This window comes from Megalobrama amblycephala, linkage group LG18 (genome assembly GCF_018812025.1).
Source record: "Megalobrama amblycephala isolate DHTTF-2021 linkage group LG18, ASM1881202v1, whole genome shotgun sequence".
In the NCBI taxonomy this organism is placed as follows: Eukaryota; Metazoa; Chordata; class Actinopteri; order Cypriniformes; family Xenocyprididae; genus Megalobrama; species Megalobrama amblycephala.
In genome coordinates, this window is record NC_063061.1 from 29,546,642 (window position 1) to 29,565,606 (window position 18,965).

Below are 18,965 nucleotides of genomic sequence, written 5' to 3' on the forward strand. Positions count from 1 at the left end.
AATTATGAGAAAAATTTCGTTAAATTTCGAGAAAAAATCGAGATAAAATGTTGAGAATAAAGTCATAATTTAATGAGTTTATTCTCAACATTTTATCTCGACTTTTTTTCTCGAAATTTAACGAGTTTTTTTTCTCGTAATTTAACGAGTTTATTCTCAACATTTTATCTCGACTTTTTTTCTTGAAATTTAACGATTTTTTTCTCGTAGCCTAATTTAATGAGTTTATTCTCAACATTTTATTTCGACTTTTTTCTCGAAATTTAACAACTTTAATCTCGAGATGGTTTTATTTTTTTATTATTGCTTGGCCCTATAAAGCAATAATAATATAGGCATATACTAATATAGGCATATACTATGGGTTATTTTTCAGTTTATCATAGTTTTAACTTACTGTCATCCTAAATTTAAATAGACGTAATAAATGAGCCTAAATTGATTTAAACTTTTTATTGAGACTCTTTAACGATTTCCCTTATTTTTAACATATTGTTTAAATGTTACATTTCTTGGGGTTGTTTTCTCAAGGCATATTTTGCAGCTATACATACATTGCTCCTCCTTGCTAAATTCTCTGTACCCTCCCTCTAGTTTCACACATATTCATGACATTAACATGCTTAAAATGCCTTTTTAGAAACAATTGGTTCAAGAATGACTGTTAAACAGCATATGTCTCCAAAACAATAGGCAAAATTGGGCCTTGAAAGAAACCGGGTACCACCTTGAACGACTCTACAGGAAGATTTGAGTGATTTGCAATTTATAAGGTTGCAAAAGGTTTGAATAGGCCTTTGAAAAAAGAGGCTGAATTTCATTTCAAACATGTATTCTTAATGATTGTGTGTCATTACAATTTCTTTTTACAAGCCAAAGCACTCCTTGCCTTTACCAAGTCCTTCTTTATGACATTTCTGGCCCTTTTGAATTTTGTTCTCTGTTTCCCTCCTTGAAATATAATTATATTGACACAATTTTCTCTTACTTGCTTCCACGAGGTTCTACTTGAACATCATGCTTTAGTCAGGAAAAAAACTGTCATCTGTCCTCACTTTTGACCAAATACATAGCTGTTTTGCCTCAGAAACTGTTCCAATAGATCTTGGATGTTTTGATTGTTGTCCTTGTTTTATTTATAGCCATTTCTCACAAATTTAATGGGGATGTGCCAAGGCACTGTGATACAGCAGAAACCAAATTTATTATGGCAGCATTTTCAGGACCAATACTGCAGTACTGCAGTGCCAGGAATTAAAAAAAGATGCAGAATCAATTAAATTAATTACAGGAAATTCACCAAATGACATTGATCAGATATGCAAAACTCACTTTCAGGGAAAAAAAAAAACAACTTTTATATATGTCATATCCATGACTATAAAATATAAATTTATTATACATGTGTATTTTGTTTAATAAAGAACACAGGGCTTTAAAAATGTTTAATTGTATCTAATCAGACTGGAAGGGGAGCGCTATTGGGCTTCGGCATTTTCCGTCAGCGTTCGGCTAGTTGCTGCAGTGCATGATGTCACTGTCTCGCGCAGCTCGTCAAGTACGATCGCTCGGTCTACGCTGCTATTTCATTCGTTGAGGTCGCCACCCGTTGCCACCCAGTCTCAGAAAAACAGCAAATCCTCCAGCAAGGTAGGCTAATACACAAAATTTCAGTTGTAAAATTGTGCATTTTTATAAACAAAGCACAATTCCAGGACGTTTTATTGTGAACTAAAATAACGCTTTGGTTTATCTCGCTTTTGCTATGCCGCGGGCCGTGCTGGGCGTTTCAGCGACCATTTCCATCTGTTTAATGTTATATAGAACCGCACAATTCCCTCATTGTGCTGTAAATATACAGTTATTACATTGTTGTGCGAACACCACGAGTTAAATACGTTTTCTCAGACAAGCTTCCATTGCCCTTCCTAAATGCAGTCGTTAGCTGCAGAGCTAACCTATATTCTCGGCTAGATTATAAATTAAACATTTTACACGGATACAATACAAAGTGCAGCAAGATTCGTTTAAATCTACAGGACTACATAGGGATGTTTTAAATTATTAAATAAAAAACCTGATTTAATTTTTATTAATTAGGCTTATATGTAAGGCATTTGTACATAAACCAGCCTCCTCCAATTCCAAACGCTCTTCCAAACAAAGACATTAATTTCAACAAAGTACCTTGTTCTACCAATACAGAACACGCAATTTGTCTATTTTCATTGAATTAACGTAAATGTATAGACATATATACATTCAGGCTATAGAGGATCCGCCCAGCGCCTGTTTCTCTCTCGGTTTGTCATTGGATTAATGCTTTGATATGAGGCCTGGGCTTTTGCTTTGCTTTTATTATTTTCTGATGGTCTTCTTACATGAACAGTGTTTATTATAAACACAGCTGCATACTTATCCATAGCTGTGTGTTTTTGAGTAGATGATGGATAATTTCTGCAAAAATGTGAATGTTGGCAAACAGCTAATAATAACAATGTTTGAATTATTATTATTATTATTATTATTATTATTATTATTAATAATAATAATAAACAAAAAATGCTATATAATCTCTTAGAAGTAAAGTCGTTTATTGTAAAATTGCACTTATCTGGCTAAACCATGTGAATGGATATAAGCAGGCAAATATATTAATATATTGTCAGTATATTAAATTCTTCACTTCATTGACTTCTGGCTTATGCAAAGTGTTTGGAAAAATATTTCAACCTCTGAACACGCCTGCAAGGTTTTAACGATTTGTACCGTTGCTTTTTGAACTCAGACTTTTATGGTTGAAGCACTGACTTAATATGCACGCCAACTGCTGATATGCCAACAGCCCTGCTGCGCAAATGAAAAAGCCCCTGAAGCCAAAAGGATGAATGTTTTTGTGTTCAGACATTAGCATGCATTGCTTATAAACTGTACAACATTCATAGTTTCACACTGGGCCCCTTATTCATTATAACATGTAGAGATAGACTGATGATTGGTTTGATCGGTATTTTTTTGAACTGATATCTGGATATTTTGGCCACTTGAGGCCTATTTTCTATTTTCAGACTTGGTGCCTTAGTGAAATTACGCATTATGAAATAACCTTGCACTGCCTGTCGGCGTCTGGAATTTAGCACTTTTAACAGTGTAGACAGTCCAGTCGAAGCAAATAACAGTGTTCATTGTACTCCCCATCCTGTTTCCTCAAAGGCTGATGGCATGCATGTTGAAATTGTTGAGAATCTTTTAAAGGGTGTGGTCTCCTGTCTCATAACGTAACTCATAACATGCAGGGTCTCCGTAAGGGTGGGTGGGGGTGTCCTCTGGGACGCGTTGCATTTGCAAATGCAGCTGTGTAACTATTTTAGTTGTCCTCTCCCAAGTGTCAGGGTCCCATACTTTGTCTGTGGATGCTTTAGAATTTCTGTTATTGAAAATAAATGAGGTAAATATTTGTTTGACACCTCCATATTTTAGAGATCGTCTTGGTTCAAGATATTAAACCAATCCTGATTATGATTTTTTTTTTTTCATTTCCTTGTGACTATTAAAGACAGACTTTGAGCAGGTCATTAGGGTGCCACTGGAAAAAAAATACTTGATTATTAAATTCATAGCAGCTCTGTGTCCATAATGATGCAGATGGTTAATAAGTGACCAGTCACTGACTATGTTTACATGCACTTTCATAATGTGATTATAATGAGAATATACTGCGACTGATTGAATCAAATTGATGCGATTAAGCTCATAATCGTAGCAACCATAATTGGAGCAAAACATGCCGTATTTTAATCAGGCATGTAAACACTTTAATCGCATTTATTCCACTCTGACCAAAGTGCGCATGTGCATTTTTGGGGTGCTGAAGAAACCAAAGTCATGTTGCATGTCAAGATTCTGATGGTCGAAAACATTGAAATGGAAACACTTTTAGGTGCGTCACTGAAAAAAATTACTGAGGCCGGATGCCAAAGAACTGGCGAACAAATGTGTGCTGGAAGAGCTTGGCCAGTATCACACATACTGTATGTGAGTTAATTTGTGCCGTGCATTGGGGTATGTGAATAATGGTGGTAAAAATAACCACAATTCTTTGAGAGTAATCAGAATAATGAAAATTGCATAAGGTTTGCTCATGTAAACATCTTCCTCGATTAAGTCCTTACTCTGGTTATTGGAAATAATCACATTATTGGTGCACATTTAAACATTGTTGGCTTAGGATGGTGTATTTTAAGGCTGTACATAGAACGCAGACCAAAGGCTGTGTGTTGTGCCATTGTTCTGGTTTCAGGTTGCATCCTGGTGTAACACAAACCTGAAGTGTTCTAAAGCTCTAAGGGACACCCTTATTTCGTATTCATGTCTATGTTGTCACTTTGATATGTATCAGATGGTCTCTTTCCTGTGATGTGTTATTGCGTTGCATGAGCTGCTATAACACTGCAAGCTCTACTTTGGCTCACATAACCAGTGATTTCACAATATATTAAATGGTTCATGTGCATTTTCCCGGTTCTATTTTTATTAGCCTCAATGTTTAACCAATAATGTTGTTTTACATTAGGCCTTGTAGCCCACCCCTGAGACATCTGTTACCATGTCCAAGTTTCTTAAACCCAAACTGAAGGTAAAATATGTGAGTTTGCATCTCAAACTTGATCTCACAGGAAAACGTAACTATTTTATGAGGTGGCAATTTCATATGAATTTGAAAACGTATGATTATTGGGAAAAAGAAAGCATGAAGGTCCACCCCTAACCCCACCCAGTCATACCTGTCACAGGAGCGTAAGCAGGTTATATGAAAACATATGAATGAGATTATACGAATTCATACGAGCCACCAATTCGGCAAAATGCAAAATAGTTACGAATTGCCTTGAGATTGTGTTGGTGTCTTTTGTGTTCTGCCCTGATTTGCTGTGTAGTAGCCATTAGAAAATGAACTGAAAGTGTTTGCATTGTCAGTGTAGGAAGGAAGAAAGTAAGTGTTTTTTTCCTTATTCTCTTAAAAAGAGAGACGCATAGGCTGGGCTGTACCTTGGCTGTCGCCCCACACAGGCCCGTCACTGCAGCGCTGATGCTTTTGTCAGCACTGCAGCGAGAAGAGAGGAGATGGGTAGACAAATGCATATGCATTTCTGCATACTCATGCACCCATCTTCATCTTAAGAAACATCATTGCACATAGTACCTGGGCTTAAAGTAAGTAACGGGATAGGATATTATGAATTTGTAAGATCTGTGGGTGCTTTTTTACATTTAATGCATGGAAGTGCTGATTTATTTCAGGTTTTGTGTGTTTGTTGCATGGTTTGCGTGGGTGTGTTCTGCATGATGTAGCCTAGTTGACATGCTGGCACGGATTAAATCTCATGAAATCCGCCTGCGTGTGATGTTTTGATCCCTGGCAGCTGCGATGAAAGGCTGCAGTGAACCTTTTTTTCCTGCAGCTCGATATATTCATAAATATTATCTATAATCATAAATATTGCATACTTAGGGTGGGCTCAATTTGAGTGCATCTTCATTCTCCAGGTTCATTGTGCTTTCAAATCTCAATCAATAAAGTAGCCTTTTTGAAATGAGTTAACAGGATTCAGGCCTAAGGAATTCAGAGAAAAGGGGTGGGATATTTCCAAGGATTTAGTTTGGCTAATAGTAACTGTTCGAAGAATCCAAAAAGCTGAAATAGCAGTTTTGCATGGTGATACACAGAGATGCACATATTATTTAAAGGGTTAGTTCACCCAAAAAAATTAAATTTCTGTCATTAATTACTCACCCTCATGTCGTTCCAAATAAGTAAAACCTTCGTTCATTTTCAGAACACAAATTAAGATATTTTTGATGAAATCCGAGAGCTTTCTGATCTCCCTACACAGCAACGTCATAACAAATTTGAAGGCCCAGAAAGGTAAGACATCGTTAAAATAGTCCATGTGACTACAGTGGTTCAACCTTAATGTTATGAAGCAATGAGAATACTTTTTGTGCGCAAGGTCTTACAAGTTTGGAACGACAAGAGGGTGAGTAATTAATGACAGAAATTTCATTTTTTTGGTAAACTAACCCTTTAAATAATATGGGCATCTCTCTATATCCATGCAAAACTGCTATTATTTCAGCTTTTTGGACTCTTTGAGCACTTACTATTAGCCAAGCTAAATCCTTGGAGACATCCCACCCGTTTCCTCTGAATTCCTTAGGCCTGCATCCTCCCATTCAGATGTCAGCGCCCCTCGGATACAGATGTGTTACCATGGAAACTTCCAGGCTTTCAGCATGACCTCACTTAGTTCTCCATATTCCCAGCTTGATAGTGGGAGTGCGTTTAATGAGAAGTGCTTCACTCTTGCTGAACACTGATGTTTTGAGTATGGGATGGGATCCATCCATGTTATGAAAAATGAATGCTTGAGGAAATGGGTGTCTTATTACAGCACTACATTTTTTTTTTTTTTCTGTCAACTTGTGATCTGATAAGAATCTTGTTGTCTTAGCAGTGTAACCTTATGCTTGACTCACTTTGGTGTTCTAGTTTTACCTGATTAATGGTTTAGTCTCACTCATCGTCACTATCTTCTGGATACTGCTTTGGAAATCTGTGTCACCTTCAGGCTTGTGGTTATTAATATCCAATCTCTTCTCTGAGAGAATCTTAAGAATGTCTATCAGAGGACAACCTCATTATCAGGAGAGTGGGAATAGGAGCCTTGTTGCTATTAGAGAGTCCTGATTGTCTGGGTGGAGTGGGAATATCCTTAAATGGTCAAAAAGGATCTTGAATGCTGCAAACATTTAGTTAGGTGATGCACTAATGTTAAAGGGTTAGTTCACCCAAAAATGAAAATTCTGTCATTAGGTACTCGCCCTCATGTCGTTCCAAACTTGTAAGACCTTTGTTCATCTTCAGAACACAAATTAAGATGTTTTTGATGAAATCTGAGAGCTGTGTCATTCTCCTATGCCGTTTACGTTCAGCGCTTCCAGGTGCTACGTCAGAATGCTGACTCATTATTATATGTCATTTCTCATTTAAATGTGAATAAAAGCCTAAATTAAAATCTGTTCATCATATAAATTGATCATGTCTCTTCAGAAGGCTTAGATTAAATTGCTAGATTCATATGGATTATTTTTACAATGTGTCATGTACTTTTTGAAGCTTAAATATTGATTGCCAAAAATTTCAATTAATGGACATGAAATGAGAAATGTTAATGAATATCGATATTTTTCAAGATATCCGTATCGGAATTCCAGTATTGTGACAGCACTAAAAACTAAATACTAAATACATATATGTAGCATTTCTAAAATGATCTTCTTTTTGTAATTCCATTGACTGCTCATACTTCCCTTTTTTTGGTTTGTGGCGTTGTGGTTCTGACCATAATGGTTGTACAACAGCAAAGATGGCTGTTTTTATTACACAAACCTCAAGAACATGAAATGGTTTTCACCATGTCATGTTCTAAAGCTCTTATAATGGTTGCCTGTTCATAAATCATAAATGGCCACTATATTGCAGGAGGGCGAGAGGTTGGACTTTGCCTGTGTCATCATGTGTTGGGAATGTGAGAGGCAGTTACTGAAGAGCTCACTGCTCAGTGAACGAGCGCATGGGAATGAGAGGGGAACATTCCAGAGTGCTGCTGGTCTGCTGTATTCATTTGGATTCAGAAGCAACAGACTAAGACAAATGTTAGAGAGGATCGGGGAGGGAGAAGAACGTGTGAGTTTGTGTTATCACTAGTACGCAGTCGCATTTAGAGGCGCTATCTGTTGCTACAGCTGGACTGCAGTGAGGCTCTCGTGAACGCGGAGCTTTATATCACAGTGAGTTTTTCATAAATGTTTTTGTGCATTTAACTTTGAAACTTATTTCATGCTTAAGTATTTTGAAAACAATGTCACAACTTGGATACTGAGATTGCATGGGTTTTAAAGACATATCACGGGTTGAGCGTACACGTCTGTTGACTTTTGATCTGCACATGGGTGTGGCCTATTGCGTTTTTCCCATGCACATTTGCCACCTTAATTTAACGGTATAGATCCCCACAGAGCTGTCAGACTGAAACCAGGCTGAGCTGGTCGTAATCCTGTGTGATCTGAGCGGACATTGAGATGGGATCGTTTTGGGAGAGGCTGGGAGGGGGGAGGGGGAAGGGCGGCATGCATCCAGCTGATCTGGACAAAAACAGAATGTTTCCACAGCAAGACGTGCATTAGATCTTAGGTCGTTCATCACATTTCTCATCTGGATGGGTTTATGTGTTTTGAGAAGTTATGATTGAGTCAAGGACCTCACTAATGGATCAGCCATTAGCTAATCACTTCCTTATCTGCTTTCGCTTTTCTGTCTCCTGTCATTATATTAAGCAGATGTTTTGTACATGGCAGCCACTGATTAGGCTGATCTACCAAAATAAACCTTTGCCATTCAAGTCTCTTTCATATTTACCATTATGACCGCCATCTTCTCTCCCCTCCCATTCGGGCCCCCATTCCACCATCTTCTTCTCTCTTTTTTTTTTTTTCTTTGCTCATTTGGGGGTCATTAAAAAAAAAAAAAGATAGCAGTTCTGGCCAGCATAACAAAAGACTGTATTGATCCAGGCTGACAGTGCATTATATGGCTGACTCCATAGTCTGGCCACTCTTCACATTGTTTAAAATGCTGTTTTGTTAGTTTCTCTGGCCTTGCATTAGCCTGCACCCTCCCCAAACGCGTCCTATAATGGATTCACTTCAGGAAATGGAGCACACGACCCTCAAATGATCTTAGCATGTGATGGCTGACAACATCCACATGCAGTTACACTGCAATGCTATTGTCGAATTTAGAATTTGAATTAAGCTTTTTCCCCTCACAGAAAGGAAAGATTTTATACAGAAAGTTCTTTAATTTATGTTTAAGTAGAATTAAAAAGGAAGTTGTACAACTTAGAATTAAAAAGAAAGTTGTACAACTTCTGTCAAATGTTTAAGCTTTTATAGTCTTGTAAATGCTGGAATACACTACATGACTTTTGCACAGATTTTTGCCCCAGTTTACACTCTGGATGAGTTGACACTATTTGCCGAAAGTCATCACCGTCTAAAGATTTTGGGCAGTTGGAATTGACAGATTTGACAGAAAATTGCTTTTTTAAAAGACTTTTTTTTTTTTTTTTTTAGCTTCAGACTTTGATTCCATCCAATTTGAGGATATAAAACAGGTTTGATATTTTGAGTGATAGCTGCTTTTCCAATGTTGGGCCAAACCGTTCTGAATCTGAAAGCCGGTACGGATATGGTCTCATTTTCCACTGTAATGGCTGATAACAGAGCTCTTTGGAATGTAATACAAATGCGTCAGTTGTTTCTGTGGTAACGCAAGAGTTTACAGACGATGTAAATGGCGACCACGTTATTAAGAATGATCAGATATTTCTTTTAATTTTATTATTAACTTGCGATAAGTTCGCCTAAATAGTGTGCTTGGTCATCTACGGAGAAACTGTCAGCCAGACAAGGGACAAGTGACAAATCCCTGAGTGGCGACGTCACTACACGCATTCTAACAGCACGTGTATATACGGTCGTTTAGTGTATAATCAGATTTTCTCTGTAACTATTTACAAAGTCGTCAAATGTATAATGCCTAGTCTGTTAAAATCTGTTCTGGTTTTAAGTGGTGTTGTGTATTCCAGCCTTAAGAGGTTGTTTATTGTATTTTAAATGATAATGTTCTTGCCATGAGAATAGCATTTAGACTTAAAATAATTGAATAAATAAAGAAACGCACAGAAAGCGTTAATATATATTGGCATGCTATTACTGAATCAGATGAAGAATGTTTAGTTCTTCACACATCAGTGTAGAATGACGCCAGATGTTCACACCTGTGTGTAAAGTGAATTCTTCTACTCTTTGTCCTCGGTTAGCTTTTTATAACTTCGGACTCTTCTGAAATGGATCAACAGCAAACCCTGCATTCCCAGAAATACAGTCATTCTGAACCTCTCTGAAAATCAGCACTCCAATTCCACTGACCTAACAGCTTTTGTCATTATATTAACTAATTACAAATAAACATGACACATCATTGTCTTTAGGAGTATAAAGATTTTTGAGAACAAATTGTCCAGTGTTTCCAGTGTCAACAGCAGCCTAGTTTTGTTTCACATTATAATGAGCTGCTGTTGAAATTATTCCACCCTCGACCTCTGACATTAACATTACATTAGACATTAGTGTCTCTGGCCCAGAGCTGCATTTTCTGCAGTGGAAACATTTGGAACGGTTCTAGATCAGGCAACGTCATGCTATTGGTAGAAAAAAGCTAGAGACATTCTCTGTAACCTGGGTGTGACCCATCTTTTCCTGCCCTATGGTTCAGTCATTCTGGACACTAACATCCCCTCCACCCTCAAATACAGCTGAAATCACACCACCCCCTCCCTACTAACAGTATGGGACAGATGCAGTTGGATTGGGCTTTGGATTGGTGGGGGTTGTGTTCAGAGTCAGTGGGGGGCTGATGGCAGCACTCTCTTTGTGCCGGTTTGCTCAGAAGCGTGAGGAATGTCCGCCTGGCCCCCCATGTGCTCAGCTGTTGGCCATTGCTGGGGAGAGTTGTGTCTTTTAACTCATAAAATGTCCGCTTGGTTTTAGGTACATCCCTCGAGTGAGTGTTTCACACAGACTTAGTGGTGTAATTTTTTATTAATTTGCATAAATATAGTTTTAATTAAAACATTGTTATAATGTTATAGTGAAATCTTTTTTTTTTTCTTTTTTTTTTTTAAGTAGTCCTTTTTTGCTTATACCTGCAAGTTATTCCCATTTCCTTTTAGAGAACACTCTTGCTGTACTCTTGTTCCTTTCTGATCTGGAAGCCACACCGAGGTTCTTCAAAAATGTATTCAGATTTTTTTGCTTATTAAGCCCAAATTCATGTGAAAGGACATTTGGCATTGACATTTGGCATTAGGAGATGCATTTATTAACAAAGTCTTTGCCCTCTTTTAGAAAATGGATGTCAGTGGTGTCAAAGTTCTGGAGTCGGCTGAGGACATCCAGGAGCGCCGACAGCAGGTTCTGGACCGGTACCGTCGCTTCAAGGAGCTGTCTACTGTGCGCAGACAGAAACTCGAAGACTCGTACCGGTTCCAGTTCTTCCGTCGAGATGCAGATGAGCTTGAGAAATGGATCCAAGAGAAGCTACAGATTGCTTCTGATGAGAACTACAAGGACCCTAGTAACCTACAGGTGAGAGAAAGGCAATTTAGGCCCTGTTAACACCTGGTATTACTATTAAGGTGTGTTTTGGTTGATTGGATCACAAGTGGACAACGCTAAATACAGGTGTAAATGGGGAGTAAAAAATTTTGAGCTTGTCCACTTTCAACCGCTTCCAGAGGTAGTCAAAAACACATTCGACCAGTGTTGCTGTGTAAACTCTCATGTGGGCAAATGTGTTCAAACAGACACAAAAGTCTGCCTATTTTCCACCTACTGACCTAATTCGTAAACATTATGGAAAGCACTAGCCAGACAGGATTTAATCTTTTTCGGCTGAAGACCCAAGTTTGGTTTGAAGACGAAAAATGTACCAAGCACAAGCACAACGCTTTTGGCCAGCCTTGCGGCTGTCAGAGCAGAAACGAAAGCTGCTGTGCTCCCGTATGTTTTTCCATTATCATGGGCATGCTCATATGTAAATTGCTTTCTTATTTTGATCGAAAGATATGAAAAAACCCATACATTTACCCACCCATAGACCCTCCCCATGAAGAAATCAGGACAGAAGTGGTTGAAAGTGGACAAAATACCAGGTGTAAATGGTATGTCTCCCTCGTTCACTTGTGATCCGATCGACCAAAACGCATCTTAATACCAGGTGGAAACAGGGCATTAGAGGTTTCCAAAATGACTCCTCTACTCGTGTGAACAACGTGTAAGTCACTCAGGGAAACAATTAAAAAATAAAGTACTAAAATGTGTTATCACCTCTGTTCCTGAAGTGACTCCTCCCTTAAGCTGTAAATTCCTTGACAGGGTGTCTGCTGTAATCAACAGTCATCAGATTATAATAGCTTGAATATATATTGAACATGCATACAGTGACTTTGATCACAAGGTTTATGTTGTGACATATGCAGATAATTATGCAGTTGGTTGAAATTACTTACAAAGTTCTTTAAAGAAATGCATTTTCACAATATACATTGTTTACCATTATTTTCTTCTTCCCTCTCTTAGGGCAAGCTCCAGAAACATCAAGCCTTTGAGGCAGAGGTGCAGGCTAACGCTGGGGCCATCGTCAAACTGGACGATACCGGCAACCTGATGATATCTGAGAGCCACTTTGCATCTGAAACCATCCGAGTAAGAGACTCTTTCTTTTTAATACCACATGCTAGATTTCCATTACGGTGAAAAGTGCAATTTATAGTTTTTTAACATCATTTTATATGGATCAGTCTTTTACGCCTTACCGGACCTCTCAGCGACCAATAGTAAAAAGTGTCAATTATGGCTCTTTTATTCAAGTAGGTACTTGAGTGCGGTGAAACATGTTTAATTTTAATTTCTTCTACTACTTTTTACAGTGCATGTCCCTTGAAAGAACTGCGTGCAGTGTTCTGTCAGCCTTTTTTCAGCCTTTCTATTACACTACAATCTGATTTTATATTACAGAAAATGACATTTCTAGACTTTAACTGAGCTGTCCTAGAAAAACTTTGTGTGTGACAAGGAGAGCATTTTGTTTTGATCCTAACCATCTGTCTTTGTCCCCATTTTAAACTCAGACCCGTCTAGAGGAGCTTCACCGTCTGTGGGACCTGCTGCTGCAGAAGACTAAAGAGAAGGGAGTGCGTCTCCTGCAGGCCCAGAAATTGGTGCAGTATCTCCGTGAGTGCGAGGATGCTCTGGACTGGATCAGTGACAAGGTGAGAAATTATTGTAGACGTCATATAGTGTGCTATAGGCGTGTTTGGTCAATTCTGAAAAATTATTTCACCCAAAATATTTGAACACACTGACAAAACTTTCTTGCAGGAAGCAATTGCCACCTCAGAGGAGCTTGGGCAGGACCTGGAGCATGTGGAAGTTCTACAGAAGAAATTTGAGGAGTTCCAGACAGACCTGGCAGCCCACGAGGAGCGTGTGAACGAGGTGAACCAAGCAGCCGGTAAGCTAACCCAAGAGAACCACCCAGAGGCCGAGCTCATCCTGAAGAAGCAGGAGGAGGTGAATTCTGCCTGGCAGAGGCTGAAGGGCTTGGCTCAGCAGAGGCAGGGCAAGCTGTTTGGAGCTGCTGAGGTGCAGCGTTTCAACCGGTAAGTTAAGGACTGTTCACACAATAACTATTACTGTAAAGTTTTAATTATCTTTCTATTTCTCTGAGAATAGGGAAGTCCACACCACTTTCAAAACAACTTCAGAACGATGAAAACATTGACAGTCAATCAGTTTAAACATTTAAAGGACACAGCAAATGCAGCACATGCTTATAGTAAACGGAAGGTTATTATGCTTTGGTGTGGATGCTAATATAGATATCTTTTTTGTTATAGATATAGATAATATAGATATCTTTATTGTTATTGTTTTTCAAGACATTTTTACAGTATTTGGCTGTATTGTATGAATCTTTCTTTTGGCTTTCCTGATGTAATCTTTGGTTACTGAAATTTTCTGTTCTGGCCTACAGGGATGTGGATGAGACAATCAGCTGGATTAAGGAGAAGGAGCAGCTGATGGCGTCTGATGATTTTGGTCGTGACCTCGCGAGCGTTCAAGCCCTGCTCCGGAAACACGAGGGGCTGGAAAGAGACTTGGCAGCCTTGGAGGATAAGGTCAGTCTCAGCATATCCACACACTTATTTATTTTATTTTTTTTACTTCAATTCCTCAATACAGACATGCCCAGTCACATTTATACATTTATTCTCTCATTGTTTTGTTTATGTACATTCAATGCACATTCTGTTATACACATATGTTTAAGCAATGTGCAATCATTGTTTGTGTATGATATAAACATGCTGTCCTGTCTTCAGGTAAACACACTCGGCGGAGAGGCAGACCGTCTGCAGCAGACACACCCCCAGAACGCCTCTCAGATCCACCTGAAAAGAGACGAACTCATTACCAACTGGGAACAAATCCGTACCCTGGCAGCTGAGCGACATGCTCGCCTCAATGACTCCTACAGGTGGGTTAAAACACACCTTTCTGCTTTTGATCGCTTCTAATTGAGATTTTAGCGTTAAGCTCTGCTTACACAGTGCTAGCTTGTGATCTTATGGTTTTTGTTTTGTTTCTAGGCTGCAGCGCTTCACTGCAGATTTCCGTGATCTGACCAGCTGGGTGACAGAGATGAAGGCTCTGATCAACGCAGATGAGCTCGCCAACGATGTGGCTGGAGCTGAGGCCCTGCTCGACCGCCACCAGGAGCATAAGGTATTATCCTTTGAACATCTAAACAAGTAGAGCAACATGGGGAAATTATGTTCGGATTGAATATTGGATCTACAGCCTCTCTTTCTTTAAATCAGGGCGAGATTGACGCTCATGAGGACAGTTTCAAATCTACTGATGAGGCTGGGCAAGCTCTCCTGAACACTGGGCATTATGCTTCCGAGGAAGTCAAGGAAAAGGTGTGTCTGACCTTGGTTTTTGTAGACTATTTGCAAACTCATCATTGAAGCCTTTGTAAATCTAAAGTGAGCACCTGAATGACTCCCATTTTGTGTTTGTTGGTGTAGCTGGGCATACTCTCTGAAGAAAAAGTGTCTCTTCTGGAGCTGTGGGAGCTACGCAGGCAGCAGTATGAGCAGTGCATGGACCTGCAGCTCTTCTACAGGGACACCGAGCAGGTTGACAACTGGATGAGCAAACAAGAGGTACGAATTTATGTAGAAACCATTCATCTTATATTGTGAAGATCAGACTCTCTCTCAAACGTATAACAAAAATTTGGTTTTAAAAATTTAGTTTTGCTTATAGCTGAGAGCAAAGGTCTCATTCTGTCTTTGCCAAGGCTTTCCTGCTGAATGAAGATCTAGGTGACTCTCTGGACAGCGTTGAAGCTCTTCTGAAGAAACACGAAGACTTTGAGAAATCCCTCAGTGCACAGGAAGAGAAGATCACTGTAAGAAATCACACAGTCTGATGTACAAGCCTGGTACAATTTATTTTACAAATCTTAACAGTTTTCCTTTTAATTGTGCACTGAAATGTACAGGCCCTGGATGAATTTGCCACCAAACTGATCCAGAACAATCACTACGCCAAGGAGGATGTGGCCACCCGCAGAGATGCAGTAAGTGGAGATTAGCACCCTGAAACGTCCTTCATTTCACCCTCGCAAGCACTTTCCTCCTCTCAATTATTGCTGACAGAAGTGCTGATTCACAGGTAATACTATGATGTAAACACCCTTTTTTTCTACTTCAGCTGCTGAGCAGACGCAACGCTCTTCACGAGCGAGCTCAGTTCCGCCGTGCCGCCCTGGAGGACTCTTTCCATCTGCAGCAGTTCTTCCGAGACTCTGATGAGCTCAAGAGCTGGATCAATGAGAAGATGAAGACCGCCACTGATGAGGCCTACAAGGTATGTTGTCCTAGAACTACTACAAGATGTTTTGCTGTATTTCTTTCTTTCTCTCATCCTCTTTTTCTCCCCATCTCGGTTCCTTCTTTTTTAGGACCCATCCAACCTGCAGGGGAAGGTACAGAAGCACCAGGCCTTCGAGGCCGAGCTCTCTGCCAATCAGAGCCGCATTGATGCACTGCAGAAGTCAGGCCAGGAGCTGGTTGATAGGAAACACTATGCCTCCAGCGAGGTGTCCACCCGAATGGATGAGGTCAGCTCTCAGTGGAAGAAACTTCTAGAAGCGACCGAGCTCAAAGGTGAGAAAATGCTCAGAGTGTGAATATAGTGTGGCCAAGAATTGCTGGAAGAAACCATCTGACTGACATTTAATGCAACAACCACTGTTCATTTACTTCTGTCAGTGTGTAATGAATCCCTAACTTTTTTGGCTCTAGTTTAAAACTGTGGCAAACATGTAACACAAGTAAGTTGTTTTTAATAATATCACATCCTTTTACCACTGTAGGGATTAAGTTGCGTGAAGCAAACCAGCAGCAGCAGTTCAATCGTAATGTAGAGGACATCGAACTATGGCTGTACGAGGTGGAGGGACACCTGGCCTCAGATGACTTTGGAAAAGACCTGACCAGCGTCCAGAACCTTCAGAAGAAACATGCTCTGCTGGAGGCTGACGTGGCTGCCCACCAGGTAACAATTTCTGAACGATTTTAAAAGTAACTGATATAAAATATGAAGAGTTCAGATGCAAAAACCTCTAAGTCCGTCTGACATGTTTTCTTTTAAATGAGCTTTTTTTTCTTTCTTTTTTACCAGGCTCCTATGTTTAGATTCAGTAATTTCACTTCACTGGCAATGAAAAGGTTATTAGTCAGTTATTGAAATGCCTTATTTTCAAAAGTGTCACTATAGTCAATTCATTGGTATTCGACAAATTTGACTGTCTTTTGTCCATCTCTTTGGACAACAAGACATAGAAAAACATCTGTTTCTGTCAGTTTTACAGCAGCAAAAGGTACACTGTTGTGTTTACTTGCTACTCGCAAAAACATGATGGACAAAACAAATTTGCAGCTCGGAAATTGAAAGCCCCACATTGTCATTCATCTTGAAGTCATATGAATCGATATGCATCTTCCAATTGGACTTAGAGGCTCTTGTTTACAAAGGGAAGTGCCATTTAGCGGTTTCTGCCAACATACCGTTTTTTCTGAATGAGATGATGCTGGGATTTAGCGGATTTGAAGCGAAAGTTTTTGATGAACGTCTACTATGTGTGGAGAGCATTCTCTCAATATCATGAACTCATTTTTGATGGAGGTGCCATTTACTGGCTTTTGCATCTGAACTCTTCATATGTAGACTGTTTCATGTATGAATCTACACAATTGGCTTTTCTAAACATCTAAACGTCCTTCATCTTAACTGACATCTTGTTTCTCTCCTCTTGACAGGACCGTATTGATGGCATTACCATCCAGGCCAGGCAGTTCCAGGAGGCCGGCCATTTTGATGCTGATAACATCCGCAAAAAACAAGAGGCTCTTGTTGCACGCTACGAGGCCCTAAAGGAGCCCATGGCAGCCCGTAAACAGAAGCTTTCAGACTCTCTGCGCCTTCAGCAACTTTTCAGGGACGTAGAAGATGAGGAGACCTGGATCCGAGAGAAGGAACCTATTGCTTCCTCCACCAACAGGGGTCAGTGTAGTTAAATTACATGAAATGAGGTCTTAGTCAAAAGAAGTTGAAATTCTACAGGCTATCTAAAATAACTATAAACTATTGATATTCATAAAACAATGATCTTCTTGTACCCTCTCAGGAAAAGACCTTATTGGAGTCCAGAACCTTCTGAAGAAACATCAGGCTCTGCAGGCAGAAATCTCTGGTCATGAGCCCAGAATCAAGGCTGTTACTCAGAAGGGAGAGGCCATGATTGATGAGGGTAAGATTTAATTCAAGCATTTTCATAAGACACTGACTTTGTATTAGGCATCGTTTCAGAATTAAACACCTTTAGTCAATGTAGTAGTAAAGTATTTATGAAAATAAAAAAGCTTTTTTCCTGCCATTTTAGGTCACTTTGCAGCAGAGGATGTAAAAGCTAAGCTCCAAGAGCTGCACAACCGCTGGGACGGACTAAAGGGAAAAGCGACCCAGCGTAGACAGGATCTGGAGGACTCCCTTCAGGCTCAGCAGTACTTCGCTGATGCCAACGAGGCTGAGTCCTGGATGAGAGAGAAGGAGCCCATTGTAGGAAGCACTGACTATGGCAAAGACGAGGACTCTGCAGAGGTAAACAAATAGGGAATCTTTTGGGTTTAGAGGCCTCAAATTAGTTATAACCTCACATTATAGCAAAACATGCAAAGTAAGGGAAAAAAGTAATTCAGTTACTGTTCTGGTGTTCGTTTCATATATCATCTCTCATACATAAGGTGTTTAAAGTGCTTAATTGGCAGAAATAAAATAATTGCTTTGTTGTGTCTCACATTGCAGTTAATGTAAAAAAAAAAACTGGATAGACTGAAATCTTATTGTTAACATTTACAGGCTCTTCTGAAGAAGCATGAGGCACTGATGTCTGATCTGAGTGCATATGGCAGCAGCATCCAGTCCCTAAAAGAACAAGCTCAGGCCTGCAGAGTAAGACTACATTAAAACACTACAACATTAACCAACAGGAAATAACATAGACAACATGTGCACCTTTGTTCATTTCATGTCAATGAAAATGTGGTCCCTTTTCATGGATTTCATCAACAGCAACAAGTGGCCCCCACTGATGATGAGACCGGTAAGGAGCTGGTTCTTGCTCTGTATGACTACCAGGAGAAGAGTCCACGTGAGGTCACCATGAAGAAGGGCGACATCCTCACTCTGCTCAACAGCACCAACAAGGTGATTTAATAGGCACGCTGCATGTGTTACTTAGCATGCCTGTTTGGATCTAAATGACAGTTTGGACTCATGCAAGTGATGTATATTAATCTTGTCCTCAGGACTGGTGGAAAGTGGAAGTGAATGACAGGCAGGGCTTTGTTCCCGCGGCGTACGTGAAGAAGTTGGACCCGACTCAATCTTCCTCTCGTGAGAATCTGCTAGATGAACAGGGCAGCATCGCTCTGCGACAGGAGCAGATTGAGAATCAGTAAGAGTCATTCTGCCTTCAGTTATCTTATAAAATGATTGTGGGCAGATTTCTCACTGTATGTTCAATATGCATTAGGGCTGTCAATGTACACTGCAGTTCAAAACATTTTCTAAAGGATCAGGTGACTGAATTTTCAGCAGCCTTTACTCCAGGAAACATAATAACCTCGCTAAACAACTTTAATCGA

General features: G+C 39.7%; 1 protein-coding gene across 6 annotated transcripts in view; it reads left to right on the forward strand.

Moving 5' to 3' along the window:
- Positions 1–1,573: 1,573 nt before the first annotated feature.
- sptan1 (spectrin alpha, non-erythrocytic 1) overlaps positions 1,574–18,965 on the forward strand; it is a 35,378-nt gene continuing 17,986 nt past the window's right edge. For 3 of the 6 annotated variants that reach the window (XM_048165268.1, XM_048165272.1, XM_048165273.1), the window contains exons 1-22: positions 1,574–1,650; positions 4,574–4,636; positions 11,032–11,271; positions 12,265–12,390; positions 12,816–12,956; positions 13,066–13,346; positions 13,721–13,865; positions 14,070–14,224; positions 14,337–14,472; positions 14,568–14,669; positions 14,778–14,915; positions 15,053–15,163; positions 15,257–15,334; positions 15,469–15,624; positions 15,719–15,923; positions 16,133–16,314; positions 17,079–17,322; positions 17,447–17,569; positions 17,702–17,919; positions 18,178–18,270; positions 18,391–18,525; positions 18,627–18,775. In XM_048165268.1, coding sequence (XP_048021225.1) covers positions 4,607–4,636; positions 11,032–11,271; positions 12,265–12,390; positions 12,816–12,956; positions 13,066–13,346; positions 13,721–13,865; positions 14,070–14,224; positions 14,337–14,472; positions 14,568–14,669; positions 14,778–14,915; positions 15,053–15,163; positions 15,257–15,334; positions 15,469–15,624; positions 15,719–15,923; positions 16,133–16,314; positions 17,079–17,322; positions 17,447–17,569; positions 17,702–17,919; positions 18,178–18,270; positions 18,391–18,525; positions 18,627–18,775 — 3,188 coding nt within the window. In that variant the 5' untranslated portion in view covers positions 1,574–1,650; positions 4,574–4,606. The remainder of the gene's footprint in view (positions 1,651–4,573; positions 4,637–11,031; positions 11,272–12,264; positions 12,391–12,815; positions 12,957–13,065; positions 13,347–13,720; positions 13,866–14,069; positions 14,225–14,336; positions 14,473–14,567; positions 14,670–14,777; positions 14,916–15,052; positions 15,164–15,256; positions 15,335–15,468; positions 15,625–15,718; positions 15,924–16,132; positions 16,315–17,078; positions 17,323–17,446; positions 17,570–17,701; positions 17,920–18,177; positions 18,271–18,390; positions 18,526–18,626; positions 18,776–18,965) is intronic. The other 3 variants (XM_048165267.1, XM_048165270.1, XM_048165269.1) reach the window with 1 other exon arrangement.